Below are 17,547 nucleotides of genomic sequence, written 5' to 3' on the forward strand. Positions count from 1 at the left end.
TTCTTGCTGGCAAGTCCATCTGTCCTGCTGTTGCAATGTTAGAACTGACTTCTTTGAATTCGATGTACACTGAAAATTCTAGGAATCCTCCAGACCTTCAGCATCAGACAGGGACTAGAGAGAAATCCAGCTGCATGGACTGAACACCTGCCAGAGTCTCAGCCCTGCCAGTGTAAAATAGTTATTGGTGGATTATCACAACAGCATCCTACAAACCAATATGATAAATCACACTCGTGCACGCGCGCACACACGCGCACGCGCGCGCACACACACACACACACACACACACACACCTATTCAATGGAATTTAATGTATGACTTTATGTCAAGAAGTTATAGGTATCCCGTGATATCCAAATACAAATACAAAGTAAAAAATATTAAATGATAAGTTAAACTCAGAGATGGGGAAAGAAAGCAATGTACCAAGTAGAAAGCACAGACTATGGAGAAATGGATTCCAAGAGTACTGTTTATTTTAATGTAAAAGATCCAAATATAGAAGATACAACTGTTAGACAATATGAAAAAACAAGACCTAACTACTTGCTGTGTAGAAAAATGACTTAAAATTGAGATAATCAAAGTAAAAGAATGAACAAAATCATGCTTCTGCTGAGAGCAACAGTGTCGCTAAGATAACATTTCAGACAACAGAGAAAGAGCAGGTACATGCAGATGAGCACTGTTAGTTAGAAGATGTACTTAACACTTGAAACACCGGCAAAGATAAACAGGACTCAGTGGAGTCCTGCGAGAACGGGCATTGCTTGAGCTTTGACCCTGTTTCAGAACTGACACACCCTACAGAGGGCACAGATGAGCCAGTCACCACATGCCTCGGCTCTAGCAACAGGCAGGCTCAGCATTCCCTGTCCCACAGCAGAACCCACACTGTCTGCTCAGTGGAGCAAGTGCCAAGGCAAAAGGCATGCCAGCCAGAAAGACGCCTGAATGAAGGTGAAAGAAGAAATAGCCAGAATGTTTGCAGATCACAACGGGGTTTGGGAATGGGGGTGGAGAATGGTAGGTGGAAAATCCCAGATACAACACCAAGCAACATACTCCAAAGTCATATGTAAGACAAAGAAAGTTTCAACAGAATTCTGAAAATATTTTACCTTACTGAAACCAAGATTATTTATCTGAGGTGTAGGCTGCAGGAAAAGCAGTACTAAGGACAACTGGGTGAACCTGGGCTTTGTTAGGACAGAGGGTCTAACTCAGTTGTCTACCTGGGATGCTGAAGAGAGCAGCTGAGATCTAAGGAAGCAGGAGGAAGAGTGAAAGCCATCACTGAAAACAAAACTATCAATCAACAGCCAACACCTGGTTCTTTGAAAGTCACCGGCAGGCAAAGGAGACTCAAGCACAAAGCAACCAGGAGGAACGCAATTGGAATTTAGAAACTGCATGCCAAGGCAATTCTTTTCTCTGGAATAAAATGGCAGGCTTCCTTTGATTTTTATTTAATTATTCTGCATCACTGTGTGTCCATGTGCATACATTCATGTTCCTGTCTATGTGAAAATGCATGTGTGCATGTTTGTGTCTCTAATGTGTACAGAGGTCAGAGGATAATTCTCAGTCTTCCTCATTCTCTCTCAATCTTACTGTTTGAGATGGGTCTCTTACTGAATGAATTTGGCTGGACTGGCTGGTCAGCCAGCCCCAGGGATCCCTCTGCCTCCACACAAGCATGTACAACTAAACCTAGATTTTAACGGGAGGGCCTGGAATCTTAACTCAGGTCCCGTACTAGTTAACTAGGTAATCTCTCAACCCTAACTGTACTTCTTTACAGATAAAATATTCACTACCAACAGTTTTTACAAAACTTACAAAAAAAAAAAAAAAAAAAAAATCAGTAGTTGTGAAATGTTTATTTGTACAGTCTGACCCAGTTTCTTGTTCTCAGTGAAAGTAACCTGCTGGTACAACTGCATCTCTGGAAGTCTCTTTAAAGATCTAGCATATCCTCTATCAAAATACAAGGCATCCAAGTCTGCCTGTGGGCCCTGTGTAGGTGTATCCGCTCAGGATGCACACCATGGCCCAACAGAGGGCTGCAAGCTTGCTGACAGACACAATGATAAGCAAAAACAACGGGGAGCCTCTGGTACCTCAGAAACTCAAGGCTCTCTGTGATGTTAAGTTAGCTGGGAAGCTCCGTGAGGCTACTTCTGTTGCAGTAGTTTGTTCTTTGCTGTGAACGTGGCAGGAAGATGCTCCAGCAGTATAAACGGGAAGCAGCAGCAATGACAGGGCAATGCATGCAAAGGCCTGAGGAAGCAGGACTCGCCCTCTGTGTCTGACGCTTCCCAGGAGTCAGACTTGGGAGTGGCCTTTATAACTCAATAGTTCCATGCCCGAGTTTGCTTGCATTTCCCACAAAATGTGTCTCTGAGAGCAGTAATTTTATTTGATCCTAAAGTCTTTCAAACTAAAGCCAAACCTGACAGAGTAGAAGCAAAATAAGGATAAACCACTATGTTCTGAGCCCTCCAGAGAACTCAAGAATTGCTCAGAAGGATAAAGGGCAAACACCTCAGTCTTGGCTGGTGCAGTTGACAACTAAAATGAAGCATTAATAATTAAAAAATTGTTTACTTCTACAGCATGCAGCAGACCCTTGCATTGTACACCCAGTAGTTTGTTCCCACCCCAAAAGCTCCCCCACTGACTCACAGCATCCGCAGGTTGTGAAAAGTCCGATCATCCTGTGTAAGCCAAGGCCCTTTGTTGTAGTTAAGGTATTCAATGTCTTCTACCACCTAAAGCAATAGAAACAGAGAACCCCAGCTTAGAATTGTGAATGAGGCAACACTGCAAGTTTACAAAGTCTTGGCAGAATCATACAAACCAAATCAAACAAGAGGACATACAAAAAAGAACAAAATGGTGGGACTTGAGTGGGCTCAGCTTGACCCTGCCTCATCAACATTCTAAAATAGCAAGGGGACAGAAGCTGCCCTGAAGACGGGAAGAAAGGTGGGACAGGAGGAAAGCCAACATCAAGGACAGAATACCCTCATCTTCCCTAACAAGTTCTTTCTGGGAGGGAAGACAGCCACACAGAGAAACAGGAACCTGAACACCAGCATATTACTGGAGAGCTGAGGCCTCCAGTGCTGCCCTTCAGAGGCAATCTTCTCACACTCACTGCTCTTCCAGAACACGCCCAGCTCAAAAGCTTGAGGTTCATTGTTCTAAGATATATCATCTAAACGTATGTCTAAACACCAATCAAAAGGTACAAAAATAAAATGAATATGAACAACTTGGTGTTGGTCCAGGAAGGCAGTGAAACTAGCCTTTCAGTCCAAGTAGGACAAGCTAGGAACTCAAAAGAATGCTAACAGGAGGAAGCAGCGAAACACAGAAGAGCTCACTAGGTCCCCTTCCTCCTGCCCGCTGCACAGAGGAACTGATCACAGTGGTGGCTCACAGCCATCAGCTCTGCAAGATCCTTCTGCAGGTGCAAGGGGCCTGAGCTGGCACTTAAGTCTTGAATTTGTGTGCTTCTTGTTTACTAACCCTTTCCTCACCTTCATTTCTGTCTGAGATTAGGTCTTCCTATGTAGCCCTGGCTAGCCTAGAACTCACTATGTAGACCAGGCTGCCTCACACTTGCTATAATCTTGCTCTGCTTCCCAAGTGCTGGCACTACAAACAAGTCTCACTAGACCAGACCTGTTTGCTGGTAATTGAAATTTTAGATACATGAATAAATGTAAGGCAGAACTCAGGGTGGGGAGGAGAGGTAATTAGTTTTTGTTGTTGTTAATGGAGTCTCATTATGCAGCCCAGGCTGGTTTTGACTTTACTGTGTAGTTCAGGTTGGCCTCAATCTTGTTTCTGTATTTTCACCGAACGGATACTTATTTACCTTAATGCCATTTAAGAAATGACCTTTCTCTTCTTATTTCACTTTTTAATTATTATAAATAAAGACAGTCTTTCTGTACTATTCCCGGAGTCTGGTGAACCAAAGCAAACTCACACTGACTGGATGATCTGTTGTTCTTGTACTATTGACACCATCTTTCCTTACTATGCATACGCTTTTGTGCTTGGGAGAGCGGATGTCCTGAATTAGTCCTTCTCAGAATTTTCTTGGTTGTTACTCATTAAGTTCCCTGAAAACTCCATCAAGACTAACTGGAATTTCACGAAATGCAGACTTAAGGAAACTGGTTCTCTTTAAATGATAAACTTTCCCTCTGAACTAATGCAAGATTCTGTCTTTTTTTTTTTTTTTTTTTTACTAATCCCAAGGTAGTTTGCATCTTTGCTGCATATAAACAAAGCTATTTTTTAAAAAGTCAAAATCTTTATAGCTCAGAGAGGTTGATGAGCAGAGCTCTTCAGGTAGATTTTGCCATTTGATTATGAAATGCCAATGCTTGTAAACTAGTAGGAACCAAATTCCTCATGTGCTCTGGGGAACCCTGTGCATCCAGATGAAGAGCATCTGCCTCTGGCTGGCACTGCTCTACCTTGGTTGAGTCTTCAGCTTCCCAGGAACTATACACCAACACCTCGCACATCTCACTGTAAGACAGAACGAGAGGCACATGTCAGCATTTCCAGGTAGGTCTGTGCAAATGCCCAGCAACCACTAGAGCCCCTTGATCTGACACAAGTGTCCCCCACCATTTGTCCTGGAATTCATGCCACCACAGTGTGACTGTGTGAGGCAAATATCACTCACTTCATTTTGTTTCTATTGATAAAGTACTTTCAGGATTTAAACAACACCCTGAAGATTTTCAGTATCAAACACTCTGTAGTTGGTATCAGGAACCCAGCAATGATGTCACCCATAGGTGACAGGGACCCACATATCATGCAACTGTCATACATTTCCAGCATCCATTTGGTTTACCTCCTACCTTTACCTGTGAGTGGTTACGTCACAGCACAAATAAAAAGGAGACAGTTCCTGGCCTTTGCCTCTCTTTTCCCTCCTTTTTGTCTCTGTCACCCCCTTTCCCCACAATAAACCTCTTTCATGTGGAACTTCATTGTTGTGGTCTGTCCGGACGTGAGTGCAATTCTAACACAGAAACTGTTACACACTGAGGACCAGAGAGCCATGTGAAGTGAGGAAGGCACACTTCCCTCATGCTTCAACATAACAGGGAGAGAAGGAGAGTGATGCTGACCCTAACTTTGCTAAAGGATGCCCACTCAGAGGATCTGACAACACTCACAACAACTATGGGGTTGTGTATTCATAGACTTCCTCCTCGGGCATGCTGATTGTTTTTTCTAGATATCTACCCACTACCTGAATAAGGATACGCAGGGCCTTCAGTGCTAAGATTTGCCAAGGACTTGAGCACAGATTTATTTTTAGTATCAAGAATTTTAAGGATATAATAGGAGGAGAAAAATTAAAAAGCAAAAACAAAAACAAAAAACCCTATCCAAATAAATATATAAAACCTGAATTGAAAAGGGCTCCTGCTGGCTCTGCAGCCTGAGGCCTTGAGTGGAGAGAAAGCACTGTGGGGTGTGCAGCTCCAGCCTCTCTCTGCAAGGCAGTCTGAGTCTTACATGTGAGTGCTGTGCTGGGCTCACCTCATTTTTGGGAGGAAGGTTTTCTTGTAGGCATTCTCGATGTCCTGGAGATAGGCAGAGGTGACCTTCATTTCATGTGGCTAAACAAGCAGAGAAAACATGCCAGGAAGCGTTCAGACTCACTGTCTTACAATTGGAGGCACTCTTTCTACTAAAGGGCTTCAGGGAACAGGCAGTGAAAATGATTCCTGACTACAGACAAACCTGTGTCACGGCCCTCCTCTACACAGATCAGGGTCAGTAAAGAACCCAGCCAGTCTTTCTGCTACTGCTCACCAAATGAAGGCAATGAGGGACACCATCCTCCCTAGATTGGAAGACCCACCCTCTCCAGCTGCTCCAGCTTCCACTGGATATTGGGAGGCCCACCCTCTCCGGCACCCCGCCTCCCACTGTGGACCTATGGACCTTCTCTCCACCATAGCACTCCTTCCTTACCAACCTTTCACTCATCCTAACTCTCTCACTTCCCCTGCCATCTGAAGACAACTCTGACACATTTTAAAATTCAATTAAGAATGTCAAGTTTCAGAATTTAAAACTTGGCAGTTTACTCCAAGCTAAGATTTGTTCTTTCACCCTGGGTGATCTTCTGTGGCTGTTTCCTTGCTCACTATGCGCTCCTAGAACCTGAGCTGGGGAACCCTTTTCTAGTGAGCATAAAGTCCTAGCATCCTGTAACTTAGAATAGAGGTGCTCAAGAAACACCGTGGGAGGGAAGAGGAGAGGGAGAAGAAAATGATTAGCCTACTGATTTGACTCATAAAATAGACACTCTAAAACTGACCTGTGAAAATATTCTAAGACTGGACAGTGACTGGAGCTGCCATATATGATCAAGCATAAATCATAACTCACTGAAGCTCCTCAGAAGATCAAAGAGCCATCTACTTCCTGAGTGCCTACGGCCCTGGCACCTAGAGCAGATGGGAAAATGGAACTGCACTCTGTCTATGAAGGTGAAGAGGACTGACTTCCCTGGAGAATTTACTGCAGCAGAGTGGGCACCAGGTCGGCACTGCAGGCACTTCTGTCTGACAGATGCAGGCATCTAGTATGAACAGTAGGGGGCCACAAAAGCACTGTTGGGGTGACAGGGATTGACTCCACTACTAGCCACAGCCAAAGTGAAACAAGATCACACACAGAGGGATCCTAAAAGATTCCCAGAAACAAACACCCACCACAAAAACCACTTAGCACACACTCCACCCACATATACTAAATAACACATGGAGTTATCAGCAACTCTGCTGAGTGAGGTTTAGATGTCCATGGTTGTCCCAAAGGTCATGCACAGCCTGCAAGTGCAGATTTCACTGACAAAACAACACGCCTCCTCCACAGAAGCCCCTGCCTTTATAAAGTGACTGTTTTTGTATTGGTGAGACTAAGACTTAACTTAGAAAAAACACAGCTGAGAGCTCAAATTTGGACTCACAACTATTTGAAATATTTCAAATATGTTATCTAGCATAACAGAATTGCTTCCTACAGCTATGGAATGTGACTTGGGTTTTCTCAATGAGTGCTGTAAACAATGTTGCTGAAAGTTATTTTACTAAGGAAATTAAATATTTGCACTTCCCTCTGTAATTCCATGGCAAGTCCTGAGTTATTCATCCAATTTAGAGTGAGCTCTTTATGCAGCCTGAGGGACAGACACAAACAAAATGGTTTACTTGTCCTAGTCAGGGGCAGGGAAGAGCTGGTTCACCAGGATAAGCCAGATGGCTCAGTGGGTTAAGGTGCTCACCACACAGCCCAGACACCTGGGATCAATCTCTGGAACCCATGTAAAAGAGGAAGGAGAGAACGTCACAAATTGGTCCTCACACTTCCATGTGTATGCTGTGATACATGCACCTCTAGACAACTTACAATACATAGTATCACATACAATAACAGTAACCAGTAAACGTTTTAAAAGACACTTGAAGTCTGCATTAGGAAAGATGCCCCTGAGCACCTGTGAGGACACAGCAGTGAGGACGGCCACTTAAGTTCACTGCAGCAGTCTATATCTCCACTACAGTATGCAAAGGCCATGTCTTCTCCATGACTAGCGTCTCTTAATCTCTCGGTGTCAACCAGAAGGGCAGCTGGATACGGAGTACATGGCTCTTTAGAGTCAGGACATGTGAAGAATATCCAAATTACTTTCATTTCCAGGACAAGAGGACACGAGACTTAGAGAAGAGAAAGGTCCAGGCAGGGTAAATGAGGTGCTCTCTCTGTCTTCCCACAAGAATGACTCAGAGACAGATGTGTGCTCTTGGTTGGGACCTCCTGCACATGTGTGCTGACCTATAAAGGCCACTGGGAACTGGCACCTGTCACATGCTGATCACAAGAACATGTAGACTCCTGGCTCTTACGGGTAATGACTTACATCTCCTTTCTTCTGGATCCTGCTCTGTATCTCGGACACAGGCACATCGATATAGATGACTGCATGTGGTGGCAGGTACTCTGGGAGAGTGCACCGCTTAATTTCATTATAGTGGTCCACGCCTACAAGAGAGCCCATCATCAGCACACTCCACACAGCTACTGGCTTCTTCTGGCACATGGGGGTCTAAATCATGATTTAAGCTAACCACCGCCCACAGGACAGACCCTGAGTGTGTCTACCTCACTTCCTGGACAAGCTGGACATACACCAGGGTTCTCCTCATATGTTTCTTGAGCTGAGATGTAGGATACACCCGCTGTGTATCTATTTCTTTACAATACACAGACAAGAATCCCCTCTATAGGGAGTTCTAAGTATCACAAAGAATTCAGCTGAAAAACATAGGCTAAACTTACCTGGGTTCAAAATGTCTCAGAGACTTTGATGGACTACATGTAAGCATCTGCTGAATCAGATTTACACAGAAATGAAGCAGAGCACAGTGTCTGCCACAGTCATCTCACCTTGGCACCCAACACAGACACCACAGTCCTGATGATCACTCTTGTTATTAGAAAGAACCACCACCCAGGGTCATCACACACACCCTATCCACACTAGCCCCAAAAGTGAGAATACACTAGGTTCACAGTGGGATATCCCCACTTGGATACCTCTATGCAGTGTTTCCATGGTAAATCATCCAGAAGTGACAAGTGGGTGCTCACACTAAGGCCCAAGGAAAGACACTTCACTTGCAAACATTCTAGTGACCCTTGTGGTCACTGTGTTGAAGGCTATTTTGTACTGGTCTGTGACCAAGACCAAGGAGAACCAAGCGAGAGCAGCAATATGATGGAGAAGGCATGCCCATGGGCCTAGGGCACCTGCCCCGACTGCTCTGACCATACCTACACAAGGAGAAAGCTATGCTTTGTCCTGCTTGCTAGACTTGCAATGTACCAGCCCTTGCCCTCTGCAGGCTTCCCCTGTCCCATCTCCATTTGACTAGTTATTTTTAGTCAACATCCCTTTCCTTAGGCCATTTTCCCCTCCCTGGATGCCTGATATTAGCTAATATGCTTTACCCTATCTTGGGACAAACATAACTACAGTCACTATCCCTACACAGATGAAATTTGACAGCCATCTGTTACAGCTCATGGGGCATGGCCAACTATCCCTCCCTTCAGGTAGCCTTGTGCACATGTAGCCATACTGTGCTGGCTAAGCCAGGACTGGCTGCCTCTGTTATCATTCATGGACATTATCAAGTGGAAACAGGCCCACTCTTACTGCTGACATCTATTCCTCAGGCCTTAGCGGCATGAATCTGTTAGGTGTATCCTGAGCCCTTCTCAGAGTATCTCACATTAGCAAACAGACTAGCAAATAGAAGCCCACTATGTAGCCTGACTCCTCTTCATCTTAGAAAGTGGTCTTCTATCACCCCCTGCTGTGCTTCTACAAGAATGGCTACTGTCCCCTTCTTGTCAGCTTTAGCCTCAGGAGTAGATAGTTCCTGCTACCAGTGTCCTCTGACCTAGGCCCCCAGCTCCCTTCCCACTTCCCCGCAACTGGCCTCCTTCCCACGAACTTCCCTCACCACACATGCTTTCTCCAGACATTCCTGTGACCACCTAACTAGCAAATCTTCCTTCTCCCACTTAAGTGCTCAGTGGTCCCTCGGTACTTCCAGAACATATTTGAGCTTCCCACCCTAAAAAGGTGCCAGTCCTAACTTGTCCATGCCCTGACTGCCAACACCACTACTGGCCAGGCTCCAGTTCTCCTACAACAGCACTCTCCTAATGCTGATGATTCAGCTGTTCTCACTCCTTCCTGCACATAGTGGACAATCCCTGAAGGCCATTTACCACAGGAGCTGTTGCTGGCAATGACTCCTACCCCTGCCACACATTAGCAAGATTGCAGGATGCTCCTCTACAGCATTCTAGATCAGCTGAGGGGTGTCAGGGATGCTGTTCTGCCACTCCTCACTTCTGCTGCCTTAATGCCTTTCCCTAGGATAGCAAAAGCCTTGTTTGGTGTTTCTGCGCATCTAGCCAGAACTGTGCTCACGGTGGCCCTCAGAAATACCTATTGACCAACCTCAACTGCTGCTTGGCATGTACAGGGCAGGCTTCCTCTTGGGCAAAAGCAAAATATTTCTACCCACTCTTTCTGTTCTCCACTCATATAAGTACATGACCCTAGCCACCAGGAAACAGCAGAGCCAGAGCCTCAGCATACAATCATTCCTTGCTTGCCTCAGTTTCCCTGATGAAGTACACTCACACTGACCTCCAAAATTCAGTGCCCACTGGTGTAGCCACCAAGCACACAGGACACTGAAACTGACCTAGGCTATACACAGCACTGCTTGAACTCTTAACAGATACACCAACCTACCTTGGTTTCCCAGGCCAGCCTACTTTAACCAACAGCCTTTTATTCTTTCTCCTTTGCTATCTACCAATGATGCAACCAATGCCAATGTTCCTAAAATACTCATCAATCTGGAGGGTAGCAATGGCACTGGCAACTATGCAGGGACAGAGGGGAAAGTACAACAGCCTGAGATATGCTAGAAACCGAAGAGTTCGGCACAATTAGTTACACAGGCCAAGGAAAACTAGTGAGGCTATAGGACTGAACTGAGGGTCAAGGGTCTCCTAGGCAATGACTGTGAGAACTGTGGGATGCCTGAATATTCCTGAGCATCAAGGATGCCATTTTTCTCATAGGGTAAGTGAAGGGATAAAAGATAGCTGTTTAGGATGAAGAGGACAATGGAAACTTGATGACCTCCCTTCTCCCCTGGGGAATACAATATACCATAGCACTTTTTAATTCAAAATACCATCCCCTCACTCTCTGTGGTGGCATACCCATCAGCATGCCAGGGGGTATATTAAACAACTTACACTGCTTTCGGATGAAACCCTGGTTGTACATTGCCTCCAGGAAGACAAAGTCACTGTAGATGGAGCGCTCCAAGACCACACCTTGTCCTGTCAAAGCAGGTAAACAAAAAATTTGAACCAAATAGATAAAAAGTACTTTTAACTAGAAATTCTATTTTAGAAATGGAAAGCCAAGAACAGTAAAAATATCCAGTCACTTACAATCCCAGCTCTTATCAAATACATTCAAAGACCACACTATCTGCAAGTGCTCTTTTGGTCTGGGAAATAATGTCTTCTCCATCACCTGTGACAGACAGGTATGTAGGTCTCCATCAGATCCTTGAGGACCACTGGGATCTCTCTGACCCTGGGCCACTTCCTCCACTCCATATCCTACTCTTCCCAGCCATCAAGTCCTCTGAACATAAAGAATTAAATATAAAAATTTTAGGATAATTTAATAACTCTTGGTTATCTCATGTGTCTGGAAATGGAACACATTCATGAGCTTGTTACAAGAGGAGGAATCCCAGAATTTGGTATAATGCTGTACCACAGGGTCAGAGCAATATTCCTTGCTCTCTTGAGACCATCTCCATCATTAAAGAAAACGTTTTGTTCTCTTTCAGCAACAGCATCAGATTACTGCCTCAGAGCAATCGTATCCCAAAGAACACCCTGGTTCACAGCATTCTGTTTTGTTGACAGAGAGCTGCTTAACACTCCAATCAAATATGCTATCTAGACCAGCAGTTAGGTAACAATCCCAGATCACTTCTTCTCTAGGTCCAGTGTCTTCTACATCTTTTAGCATGATATGAGAGATGTACAGCTCCCCAGGGATACTCCCGTCTTTGAGGTGGTTATGCTGAAGAAACCAAAGGTGAGTGCTCCCATCACATTCAGTGAGAAGGTGAACTAGAAGCTCATAAAAACACCATCAAGCAATTATATCTTGATCCTTTCTTCTCAGGAGCAGGAGCTTCCAAATTCAGCCTGATGAAGTTGTACTCAAACCTCCCAGTGGCTTCTCTCCTTCAGAGTAAAGACTTCCAAGTTTAAAACTCTCAGTTGACACTTCTTGCCTTTATTACCAGCATCACCAGCTCCACCCACTCCAATAGAATCACTCAAGATGCTCAAAAGTCCCTGCAACCCATCCTGTGAGGCCCAGGCAGAACTTTCCCTTCAGGAAGAATGGGCCCCAGGGCACTACTCACTGCAGAGAGAAACCTGCTTGTTCTGTAACTTCGCCTAGGACCAGCTCCCAGAGCACTCACCACACTCACTTTTGTCATGCAGATTTCCAGTCAGCCCTTTTCCTCCTATTAAAATATAAGCCTCCTTCCTGGCTTTGGAATAAGCCTAGCACACAACAGGTAGTCACAAAATATTTAGTGACTGAACACAACATAAAATGAAACAAATCTCTGTACTTAACATGCAAAGTATTTCTTTTTAGTTTAAGAAACAAGTAGTTAGAGAGTGAGACAGAATATGTTGCTAAGAGAAATGGACTGCCCCGAAAGTGAGTATCATTTTTAAACTATTGCTTGGGTTTCCCTGAGGTAGGTCCCAGTACAGAATCCAAGAGGAAGACTCTAGACAACAAGTTTCTAGCAGTAACTCTCAGACCAGAGCTTCCCTCCATGGAAGGAAAAGAATCACTAATACAATTGGAAAATAAAAACCAGAAACTTCTGTGATATCTTCAGCATAATTTGGAGTCTGTAGACACTCAGAAACCCAGAGTCCCAGGCAATGGGTCCCAAATTCAAGTTTGTGAAGCAGCTTTATCAGCTATCCCAAGGCATTGCTGAAAACACATCCTTGTTCTCACAGCTCTGAATTACAACTTCCCAGGGGCAGCTCAACTTGTTTATAAACCCAATATCAACAAGGAAACCACTGCTACAGGAAGTAGACATAGCCTTAAATATAAACCATTTAGCCTTTCTCACACAATCTGTCCATCAATCATGGGCAGCCATACAAAGTAGACAAAGCCTTACACACCAGCTACCTCTTTTCCCACAAAACCCACTCATCAACCACAGGGCAGCCACTGTTATAAGGGGTAAACACAGACTTAAATACTGACCACATCCTTTTTCCCACACACAATATACCACTGTGAATACAGTTCCTGGTACGCAGCTTTGGCTACAGGATCAGCAGGATGTCTCCTGTTAGTTTTCAGGTCACTCTGGGCTCAGGAGAGGGAAGGGCTGTATTCTGACCCTTTCTACACACAGTCCAGTTCTGTCATCTGCTCTCCTCTCGTCCTCACTGCTTCCTGGACCCTGCTGCCAGTCTCCCACTCTACACTTTGCTTGCCCAAACATTTATTTGGAGAATATCTAAGGACACACTTTCTTTTAAGTGAATGGACCCTAGGACCACCACTGCCACCACTTCAAGGTTTAACTTTTACTCTGTGGCAACTTTCAACCTGACCACTGTCCCTCCAGAAAACTCGCTGGCTGTCATCCATGTCTCTAGAGGACATGCAGTCCATCCTCATGAGTGAGAGTTCACATTCTCCCAGTCACTTACATGCTGCCTTCCAAACGCAGTGTCATAGTGTCTACAAGCTGCAGATCTCTTCAGAAAAGAATCAAGGAGAATGCCCTCCACCCCTGACCAAGGACATAGCAGTACCTGTGCTCAGCAGGTGCTCCAGGGCGTCTGCGTACTGCAGGAGGCGGCTGGCATATAGCCAGGACTGCAGGCGGTAGCTGTTGCCATCGTTGCTTTTGGGATCATCATAAAATTTCTCTAAACTACAGCTGCCACTAAACTCTATGTCGAGCGGCCTTCCGTCACCAGTGGTGCTGCTTGAGTACTGTATCCCTGCTTCTGGAAAATGCTTCATGCCTAAGGAGAGAAGAGCTGGATGAAGCATGGCCGACTACTCGCACCTACTCCAAGTGTGTGGTTGGACAGAAACCTAAAGGAAATGTGAACATTATTGTCAGAGCTGAGCATCAGAACCCAAGGAAGAGTGCCCTTTGTGGCCACGCTTCATTGCGTGCTCAGGAAGCACATTCTGTGCTATGGGCAACAGCTAAAGAGCATGCTTCTCCATTCTCTACAACCAAGCATCCCAGCACAACCCCTTCCAACCTCACCCTACTGCTGCAGTCCAACAGCCCCAAAGGCAAGCAGGCAGATAGCTGCACGAGGAACTGAAGAGGTCAGCCTGTCTCTCATCACCCATGTGACAGTGAGTGCAGTGAGCGCCCCTGGCAGGGCAGCTCAGCCAAGGGCTCTGCTGCACTCCCAGGTAAAGTCCAATTCCAACTGGTAATTGCCATGGATGTTTGTTACCTTTGAAAGATTAATACCCCTCCCCCGGTTTGGTCTCCTCTGTCTATGGTTGGCCTAGTACTCACTACACGGCCCAAGCGTGCCTCAATGTCATGCAATCCTCTTGTTGTAGCCTCTCAAGCACTAATATTATAAGCATATACTCAACAAGCAATTAAAAAATGTAAAAGACCTACCTTAAGCCTAAATTTACCCAGTCAATAGTCAAGCAAATCAAAGTGGGATAAGCAGTCACATGCCTGACAAGCCAGGGTCATCCTGCATGGTGCATACCTAGTTGGCTTGCGATATCCTTTGCGAGCTTGTTTTTCCCAGAGCATATGTTGCCATCTACTGTGATTACTCGGCTGTACTCATGCAGCTTTTTGGTTGTCTTATCACCAAGAATGGAAGCCAAAAGCCCATACCTCAGCTTACAGTGCACACTGGTATGAATTCGTCCCTGAAAAACACATCACATCACCACTCTGGTTACTGCAGGCATTAGCAGCTATTATGTAAAACACTAAGAGGACCCTCTTGTTTAATGACCCGACTCCCTTCTTCCTCAGTGCAAGCTCTCTGAGAGTTGGCTGTTGACCTTAGGTAACAGAACAGGGTCGGATGCTTTCTATGATAATGAAAACCGGATAGATGGACGAACAGATGGACAGATGGATGGGTAGGCACAATGGCAGCAGGGAGGGGGACCTGACAGAATAAAAGTACCTCTCTGATCTAGGCTTTTGTCTCCATCCTGTTACCTAATTACCCTTCCACTGAGTAAACACTGTAAGCATGAGAAAGATAGAAAACGACCTTATGTAGTTTCCAAGCTCTAACCCTAAGTACGATGCCCTGAACAGTGGGAACTGTCCACGAGCCACAGAGAAATATAAGCATTATTTTTGCCTTTCTTCAATTCCATAATCACCCAAAGAAGCTGAATGCCCAGGTTCTGTGAAAAAGCATCATCTCTCTCTCTTGAAAAGGTTCTCCTCACACCTCTCATCCAAGAGGCAAGTGACATCCTCATCAGCAGTCTCCGAGTCTACTCATCAAACTGAAGCTAAAATAATCCACTCTCCCCAAATAAAAATCACCAATCTGGGGACAGTGGAGAATACATAATTAAAAGGTGAACAACTGAAAGGGCAGTGAATTTTTAAAACAAGCAAACAGCTCTCACAGAGATAACGAAAGCAGCATGTAAGTGCCTAAGATACGCCCTTGAGAACCAGGAGATGCACTATGCCTGCTCACTGGATGTTCCCAAATGCAAATGACTTCTATCACCAATGTCAGCAAGACAGCATACAGTAGGATGCTCTGCACTGCTAAGGAGTGTAAATGGGATGATCGGAAGACAGATGGTTATAAAACTACAGCCTCACTAGTGACCCAGTAAACACATCACCTAATGCTAAGAAACATTCCCATAAGAAATTTGCATGCATGCTTAAATCAGCTTTTTTTTTCATAATTTCCTCGAAGGGGAAACTAGCAAGATGGTTTTCAATAGGTAAATGAATAAATGATAATACAGCTATGGAATTAAAGGAATGACTAAACAAGCCATAAAGACATGAGTGAATCGTTTTTTCTTCCTTGCTGTTTTGGGGGGTTGGTTTTAAGACAAGAGTCTCACTGTGTAGCCCTGGCTGGCCTGGAACTCCCTGTATACCAGCTTGTCCTAGAATTCACAGATCTGCCTGTTTCATGCTGGGATTAAGGATGTGCACCACAATATCTGCCTTAAGATTTAATATCACTTAGATTTAATGTGTGTGTGTTAAAGAGAATCAAAGTACTTTTAACATCTGTGCAGACCCACAAGTGAATTCTAAGTGTAACTTTAAAGTGTATGTAAACAAAGAAAGCATAGTGACAGGTAATATGCATGACTGATTACATGTGTCTAGAGAAAGCAAAATGAAAACATCGTCAAAAGTGCAGTGGCTGTCATGAGTTCAGAGGGTGGAAAATAAATTAATATTGAGGACAATACATATTTCAGAGCCGTGAATTACTCCGTGTGATACTATAAAGTCCGAGATATAACACTGGTCATTGTGCAAATCTATACAACTTCACAGCATAAGAAAGGACTCAATGCATGCAAGCAAAACTTACTTAGGATGGAATACAGAATGTGACTGCACTTCCGACATATAAATATCTGAGATATCCTCACTGAAGGGGTAATGTGATGAAGATACAAGGAGATGAGTGTAGTCTCTAAGGGTCAAGGTCAAAAGTGCATTGTGACTATACTCAGTGCTCTAGTTGTGATCCTAATGGGGCTTACGCTGACAGTGCTAATTCATATGGGGCTTAAGCTAACAGTGCTGATCCAGGCTCACATTCACACATAATTCATCTCTCTCTGGCTCACATTCATACCTCTCTTACACACAGATCACTCCTGTTCAAAATAAAGACCCTTAGCATGATTGTCAACCCCATTATAACTTAACACCTATGTAGTTCTAACTACTAGAAAGCAGTTATGATGCCGTCATAAAACGTGTCCTGTTTCCAGCCACGGTCCCCTAGGCATCTACTATCACCCACTATTCTGCATGCACCTTAGGAAGTCCTAATCCTCCCCAATCTACCCCAAATCTCTGTTGCTTCACATCACGTCACCCCAGAGTCGACAAGGCGTTCGACAAAGCAATGTCGCCAATCACTGAACGGATGAGCACGCGGGGCCAGGCTCCACGGCTCCGGCATCTCAGTTCCCCAAGTGCAGCCGGGAAAATGAGTCCCACTACACCCGGAGCTGTAGGTGGAGGCCTCAGGAGCTCGCGGCTTTTGGGTCTGACCAACAATGCCGGAGTGTCAGGGCACGAAGCCGACAGGTCGAGATCCAAGTGAGGAGAGGCACCCGCTGCTCACCACGCGCTGGGCTCCAGCCGCGAGGCCGCGCGCGGACGCCGAGGCCGGGACAAGTTTCAGCAATCTCAAGGCCATTGCTTCGCCGCCTGCGCCGGCTCAAGGACCAGAGGGACATAAGCGCGACGGGGTCCTATTCTGTCCATGGCGCCCTTCTATGACGTCACAACCTAGTGTTCGCGGCGCCTGTCGAAAAATGTTTTTCCCAGCTGGGATGAGGCGGAGCCAGAGAGAAGAGGCGGAGCTTAGGTCTAGATTGACGCTACGGGGCGTGGCTTAGATTGTGTTTGGATGAGGAACGCGGTCAAATCCCAGACAGTTAAAGTTTATGGTGAAGGGTAAGAAGATATCCCCCAACCCCCGACCTTTGTGGATTGCACGGAGACTATGCTTGAGTCTCGCAGATGCTTGAGTTGTGCGATGAAAGTGTGACTTCCCCCTCCGGGT

General features: G+C 45.2%; 1 protein-coding gene across 1 annotated transcript in view; it reads right to left on the bottom strand.

Moving 5' to 3' along the window:
• Window positions 1-17,245, bottom strand: part of NDUFA10 (NADH:ubiquinone oxidoreductase subunit A10) — a 36,568-nt gene extending 19,323 nt beyond the window's left edge. Inside the window, exons 1-8 of the mRNA XM_080932752.1 lie at window positions 17,104-17,245; window positions 14,497-14,665; window positions 13,555-13,770; window positions 10,912-10,998; window positions 7,982-8,103; window positions 5,590-5,669; window positions 4,503-4,557; window positions 2,692-2,777 (exon numbers count right to left, since the gene is read on the bottom strand). Coding sequence (XP_080788878.1) covers window positions 2,692-2,777; window positions 4,503-4,557; window positions 5,590-5,669; window positions 7,982-8,103; window positions 10,912-10,998; window positions 13,555-13,770; window positions 14,497-14,665; window positions 17,104-17,178 — 890 coding nt within the window. The 5' untranslated portion in view covers window positions 17,179-17,245. The remainder of the gene's footprint in view (window positions 1-2,691; window positions 2,778-4,502; window positions 4,558-5,589; window positions 5,670-7,981; window positions 8,104-10,911; window positions 10,999-13,554; window positions 13,771-14,496; window positions 14,666-17,103) is intronic.
• Window positions 17,246-17,547: the final 302 nt, after the last annotated feature.

Source organism: Micromys minutus (assembly GCF_963924665.1).
Source record: "Micromys minutus genome assembly, chromosome: 19".
NCBI lineage: Eukaryota > Metazoa > Chordata > Mammalia > Rodentia > Muridae > Micromys > Micromys minutus.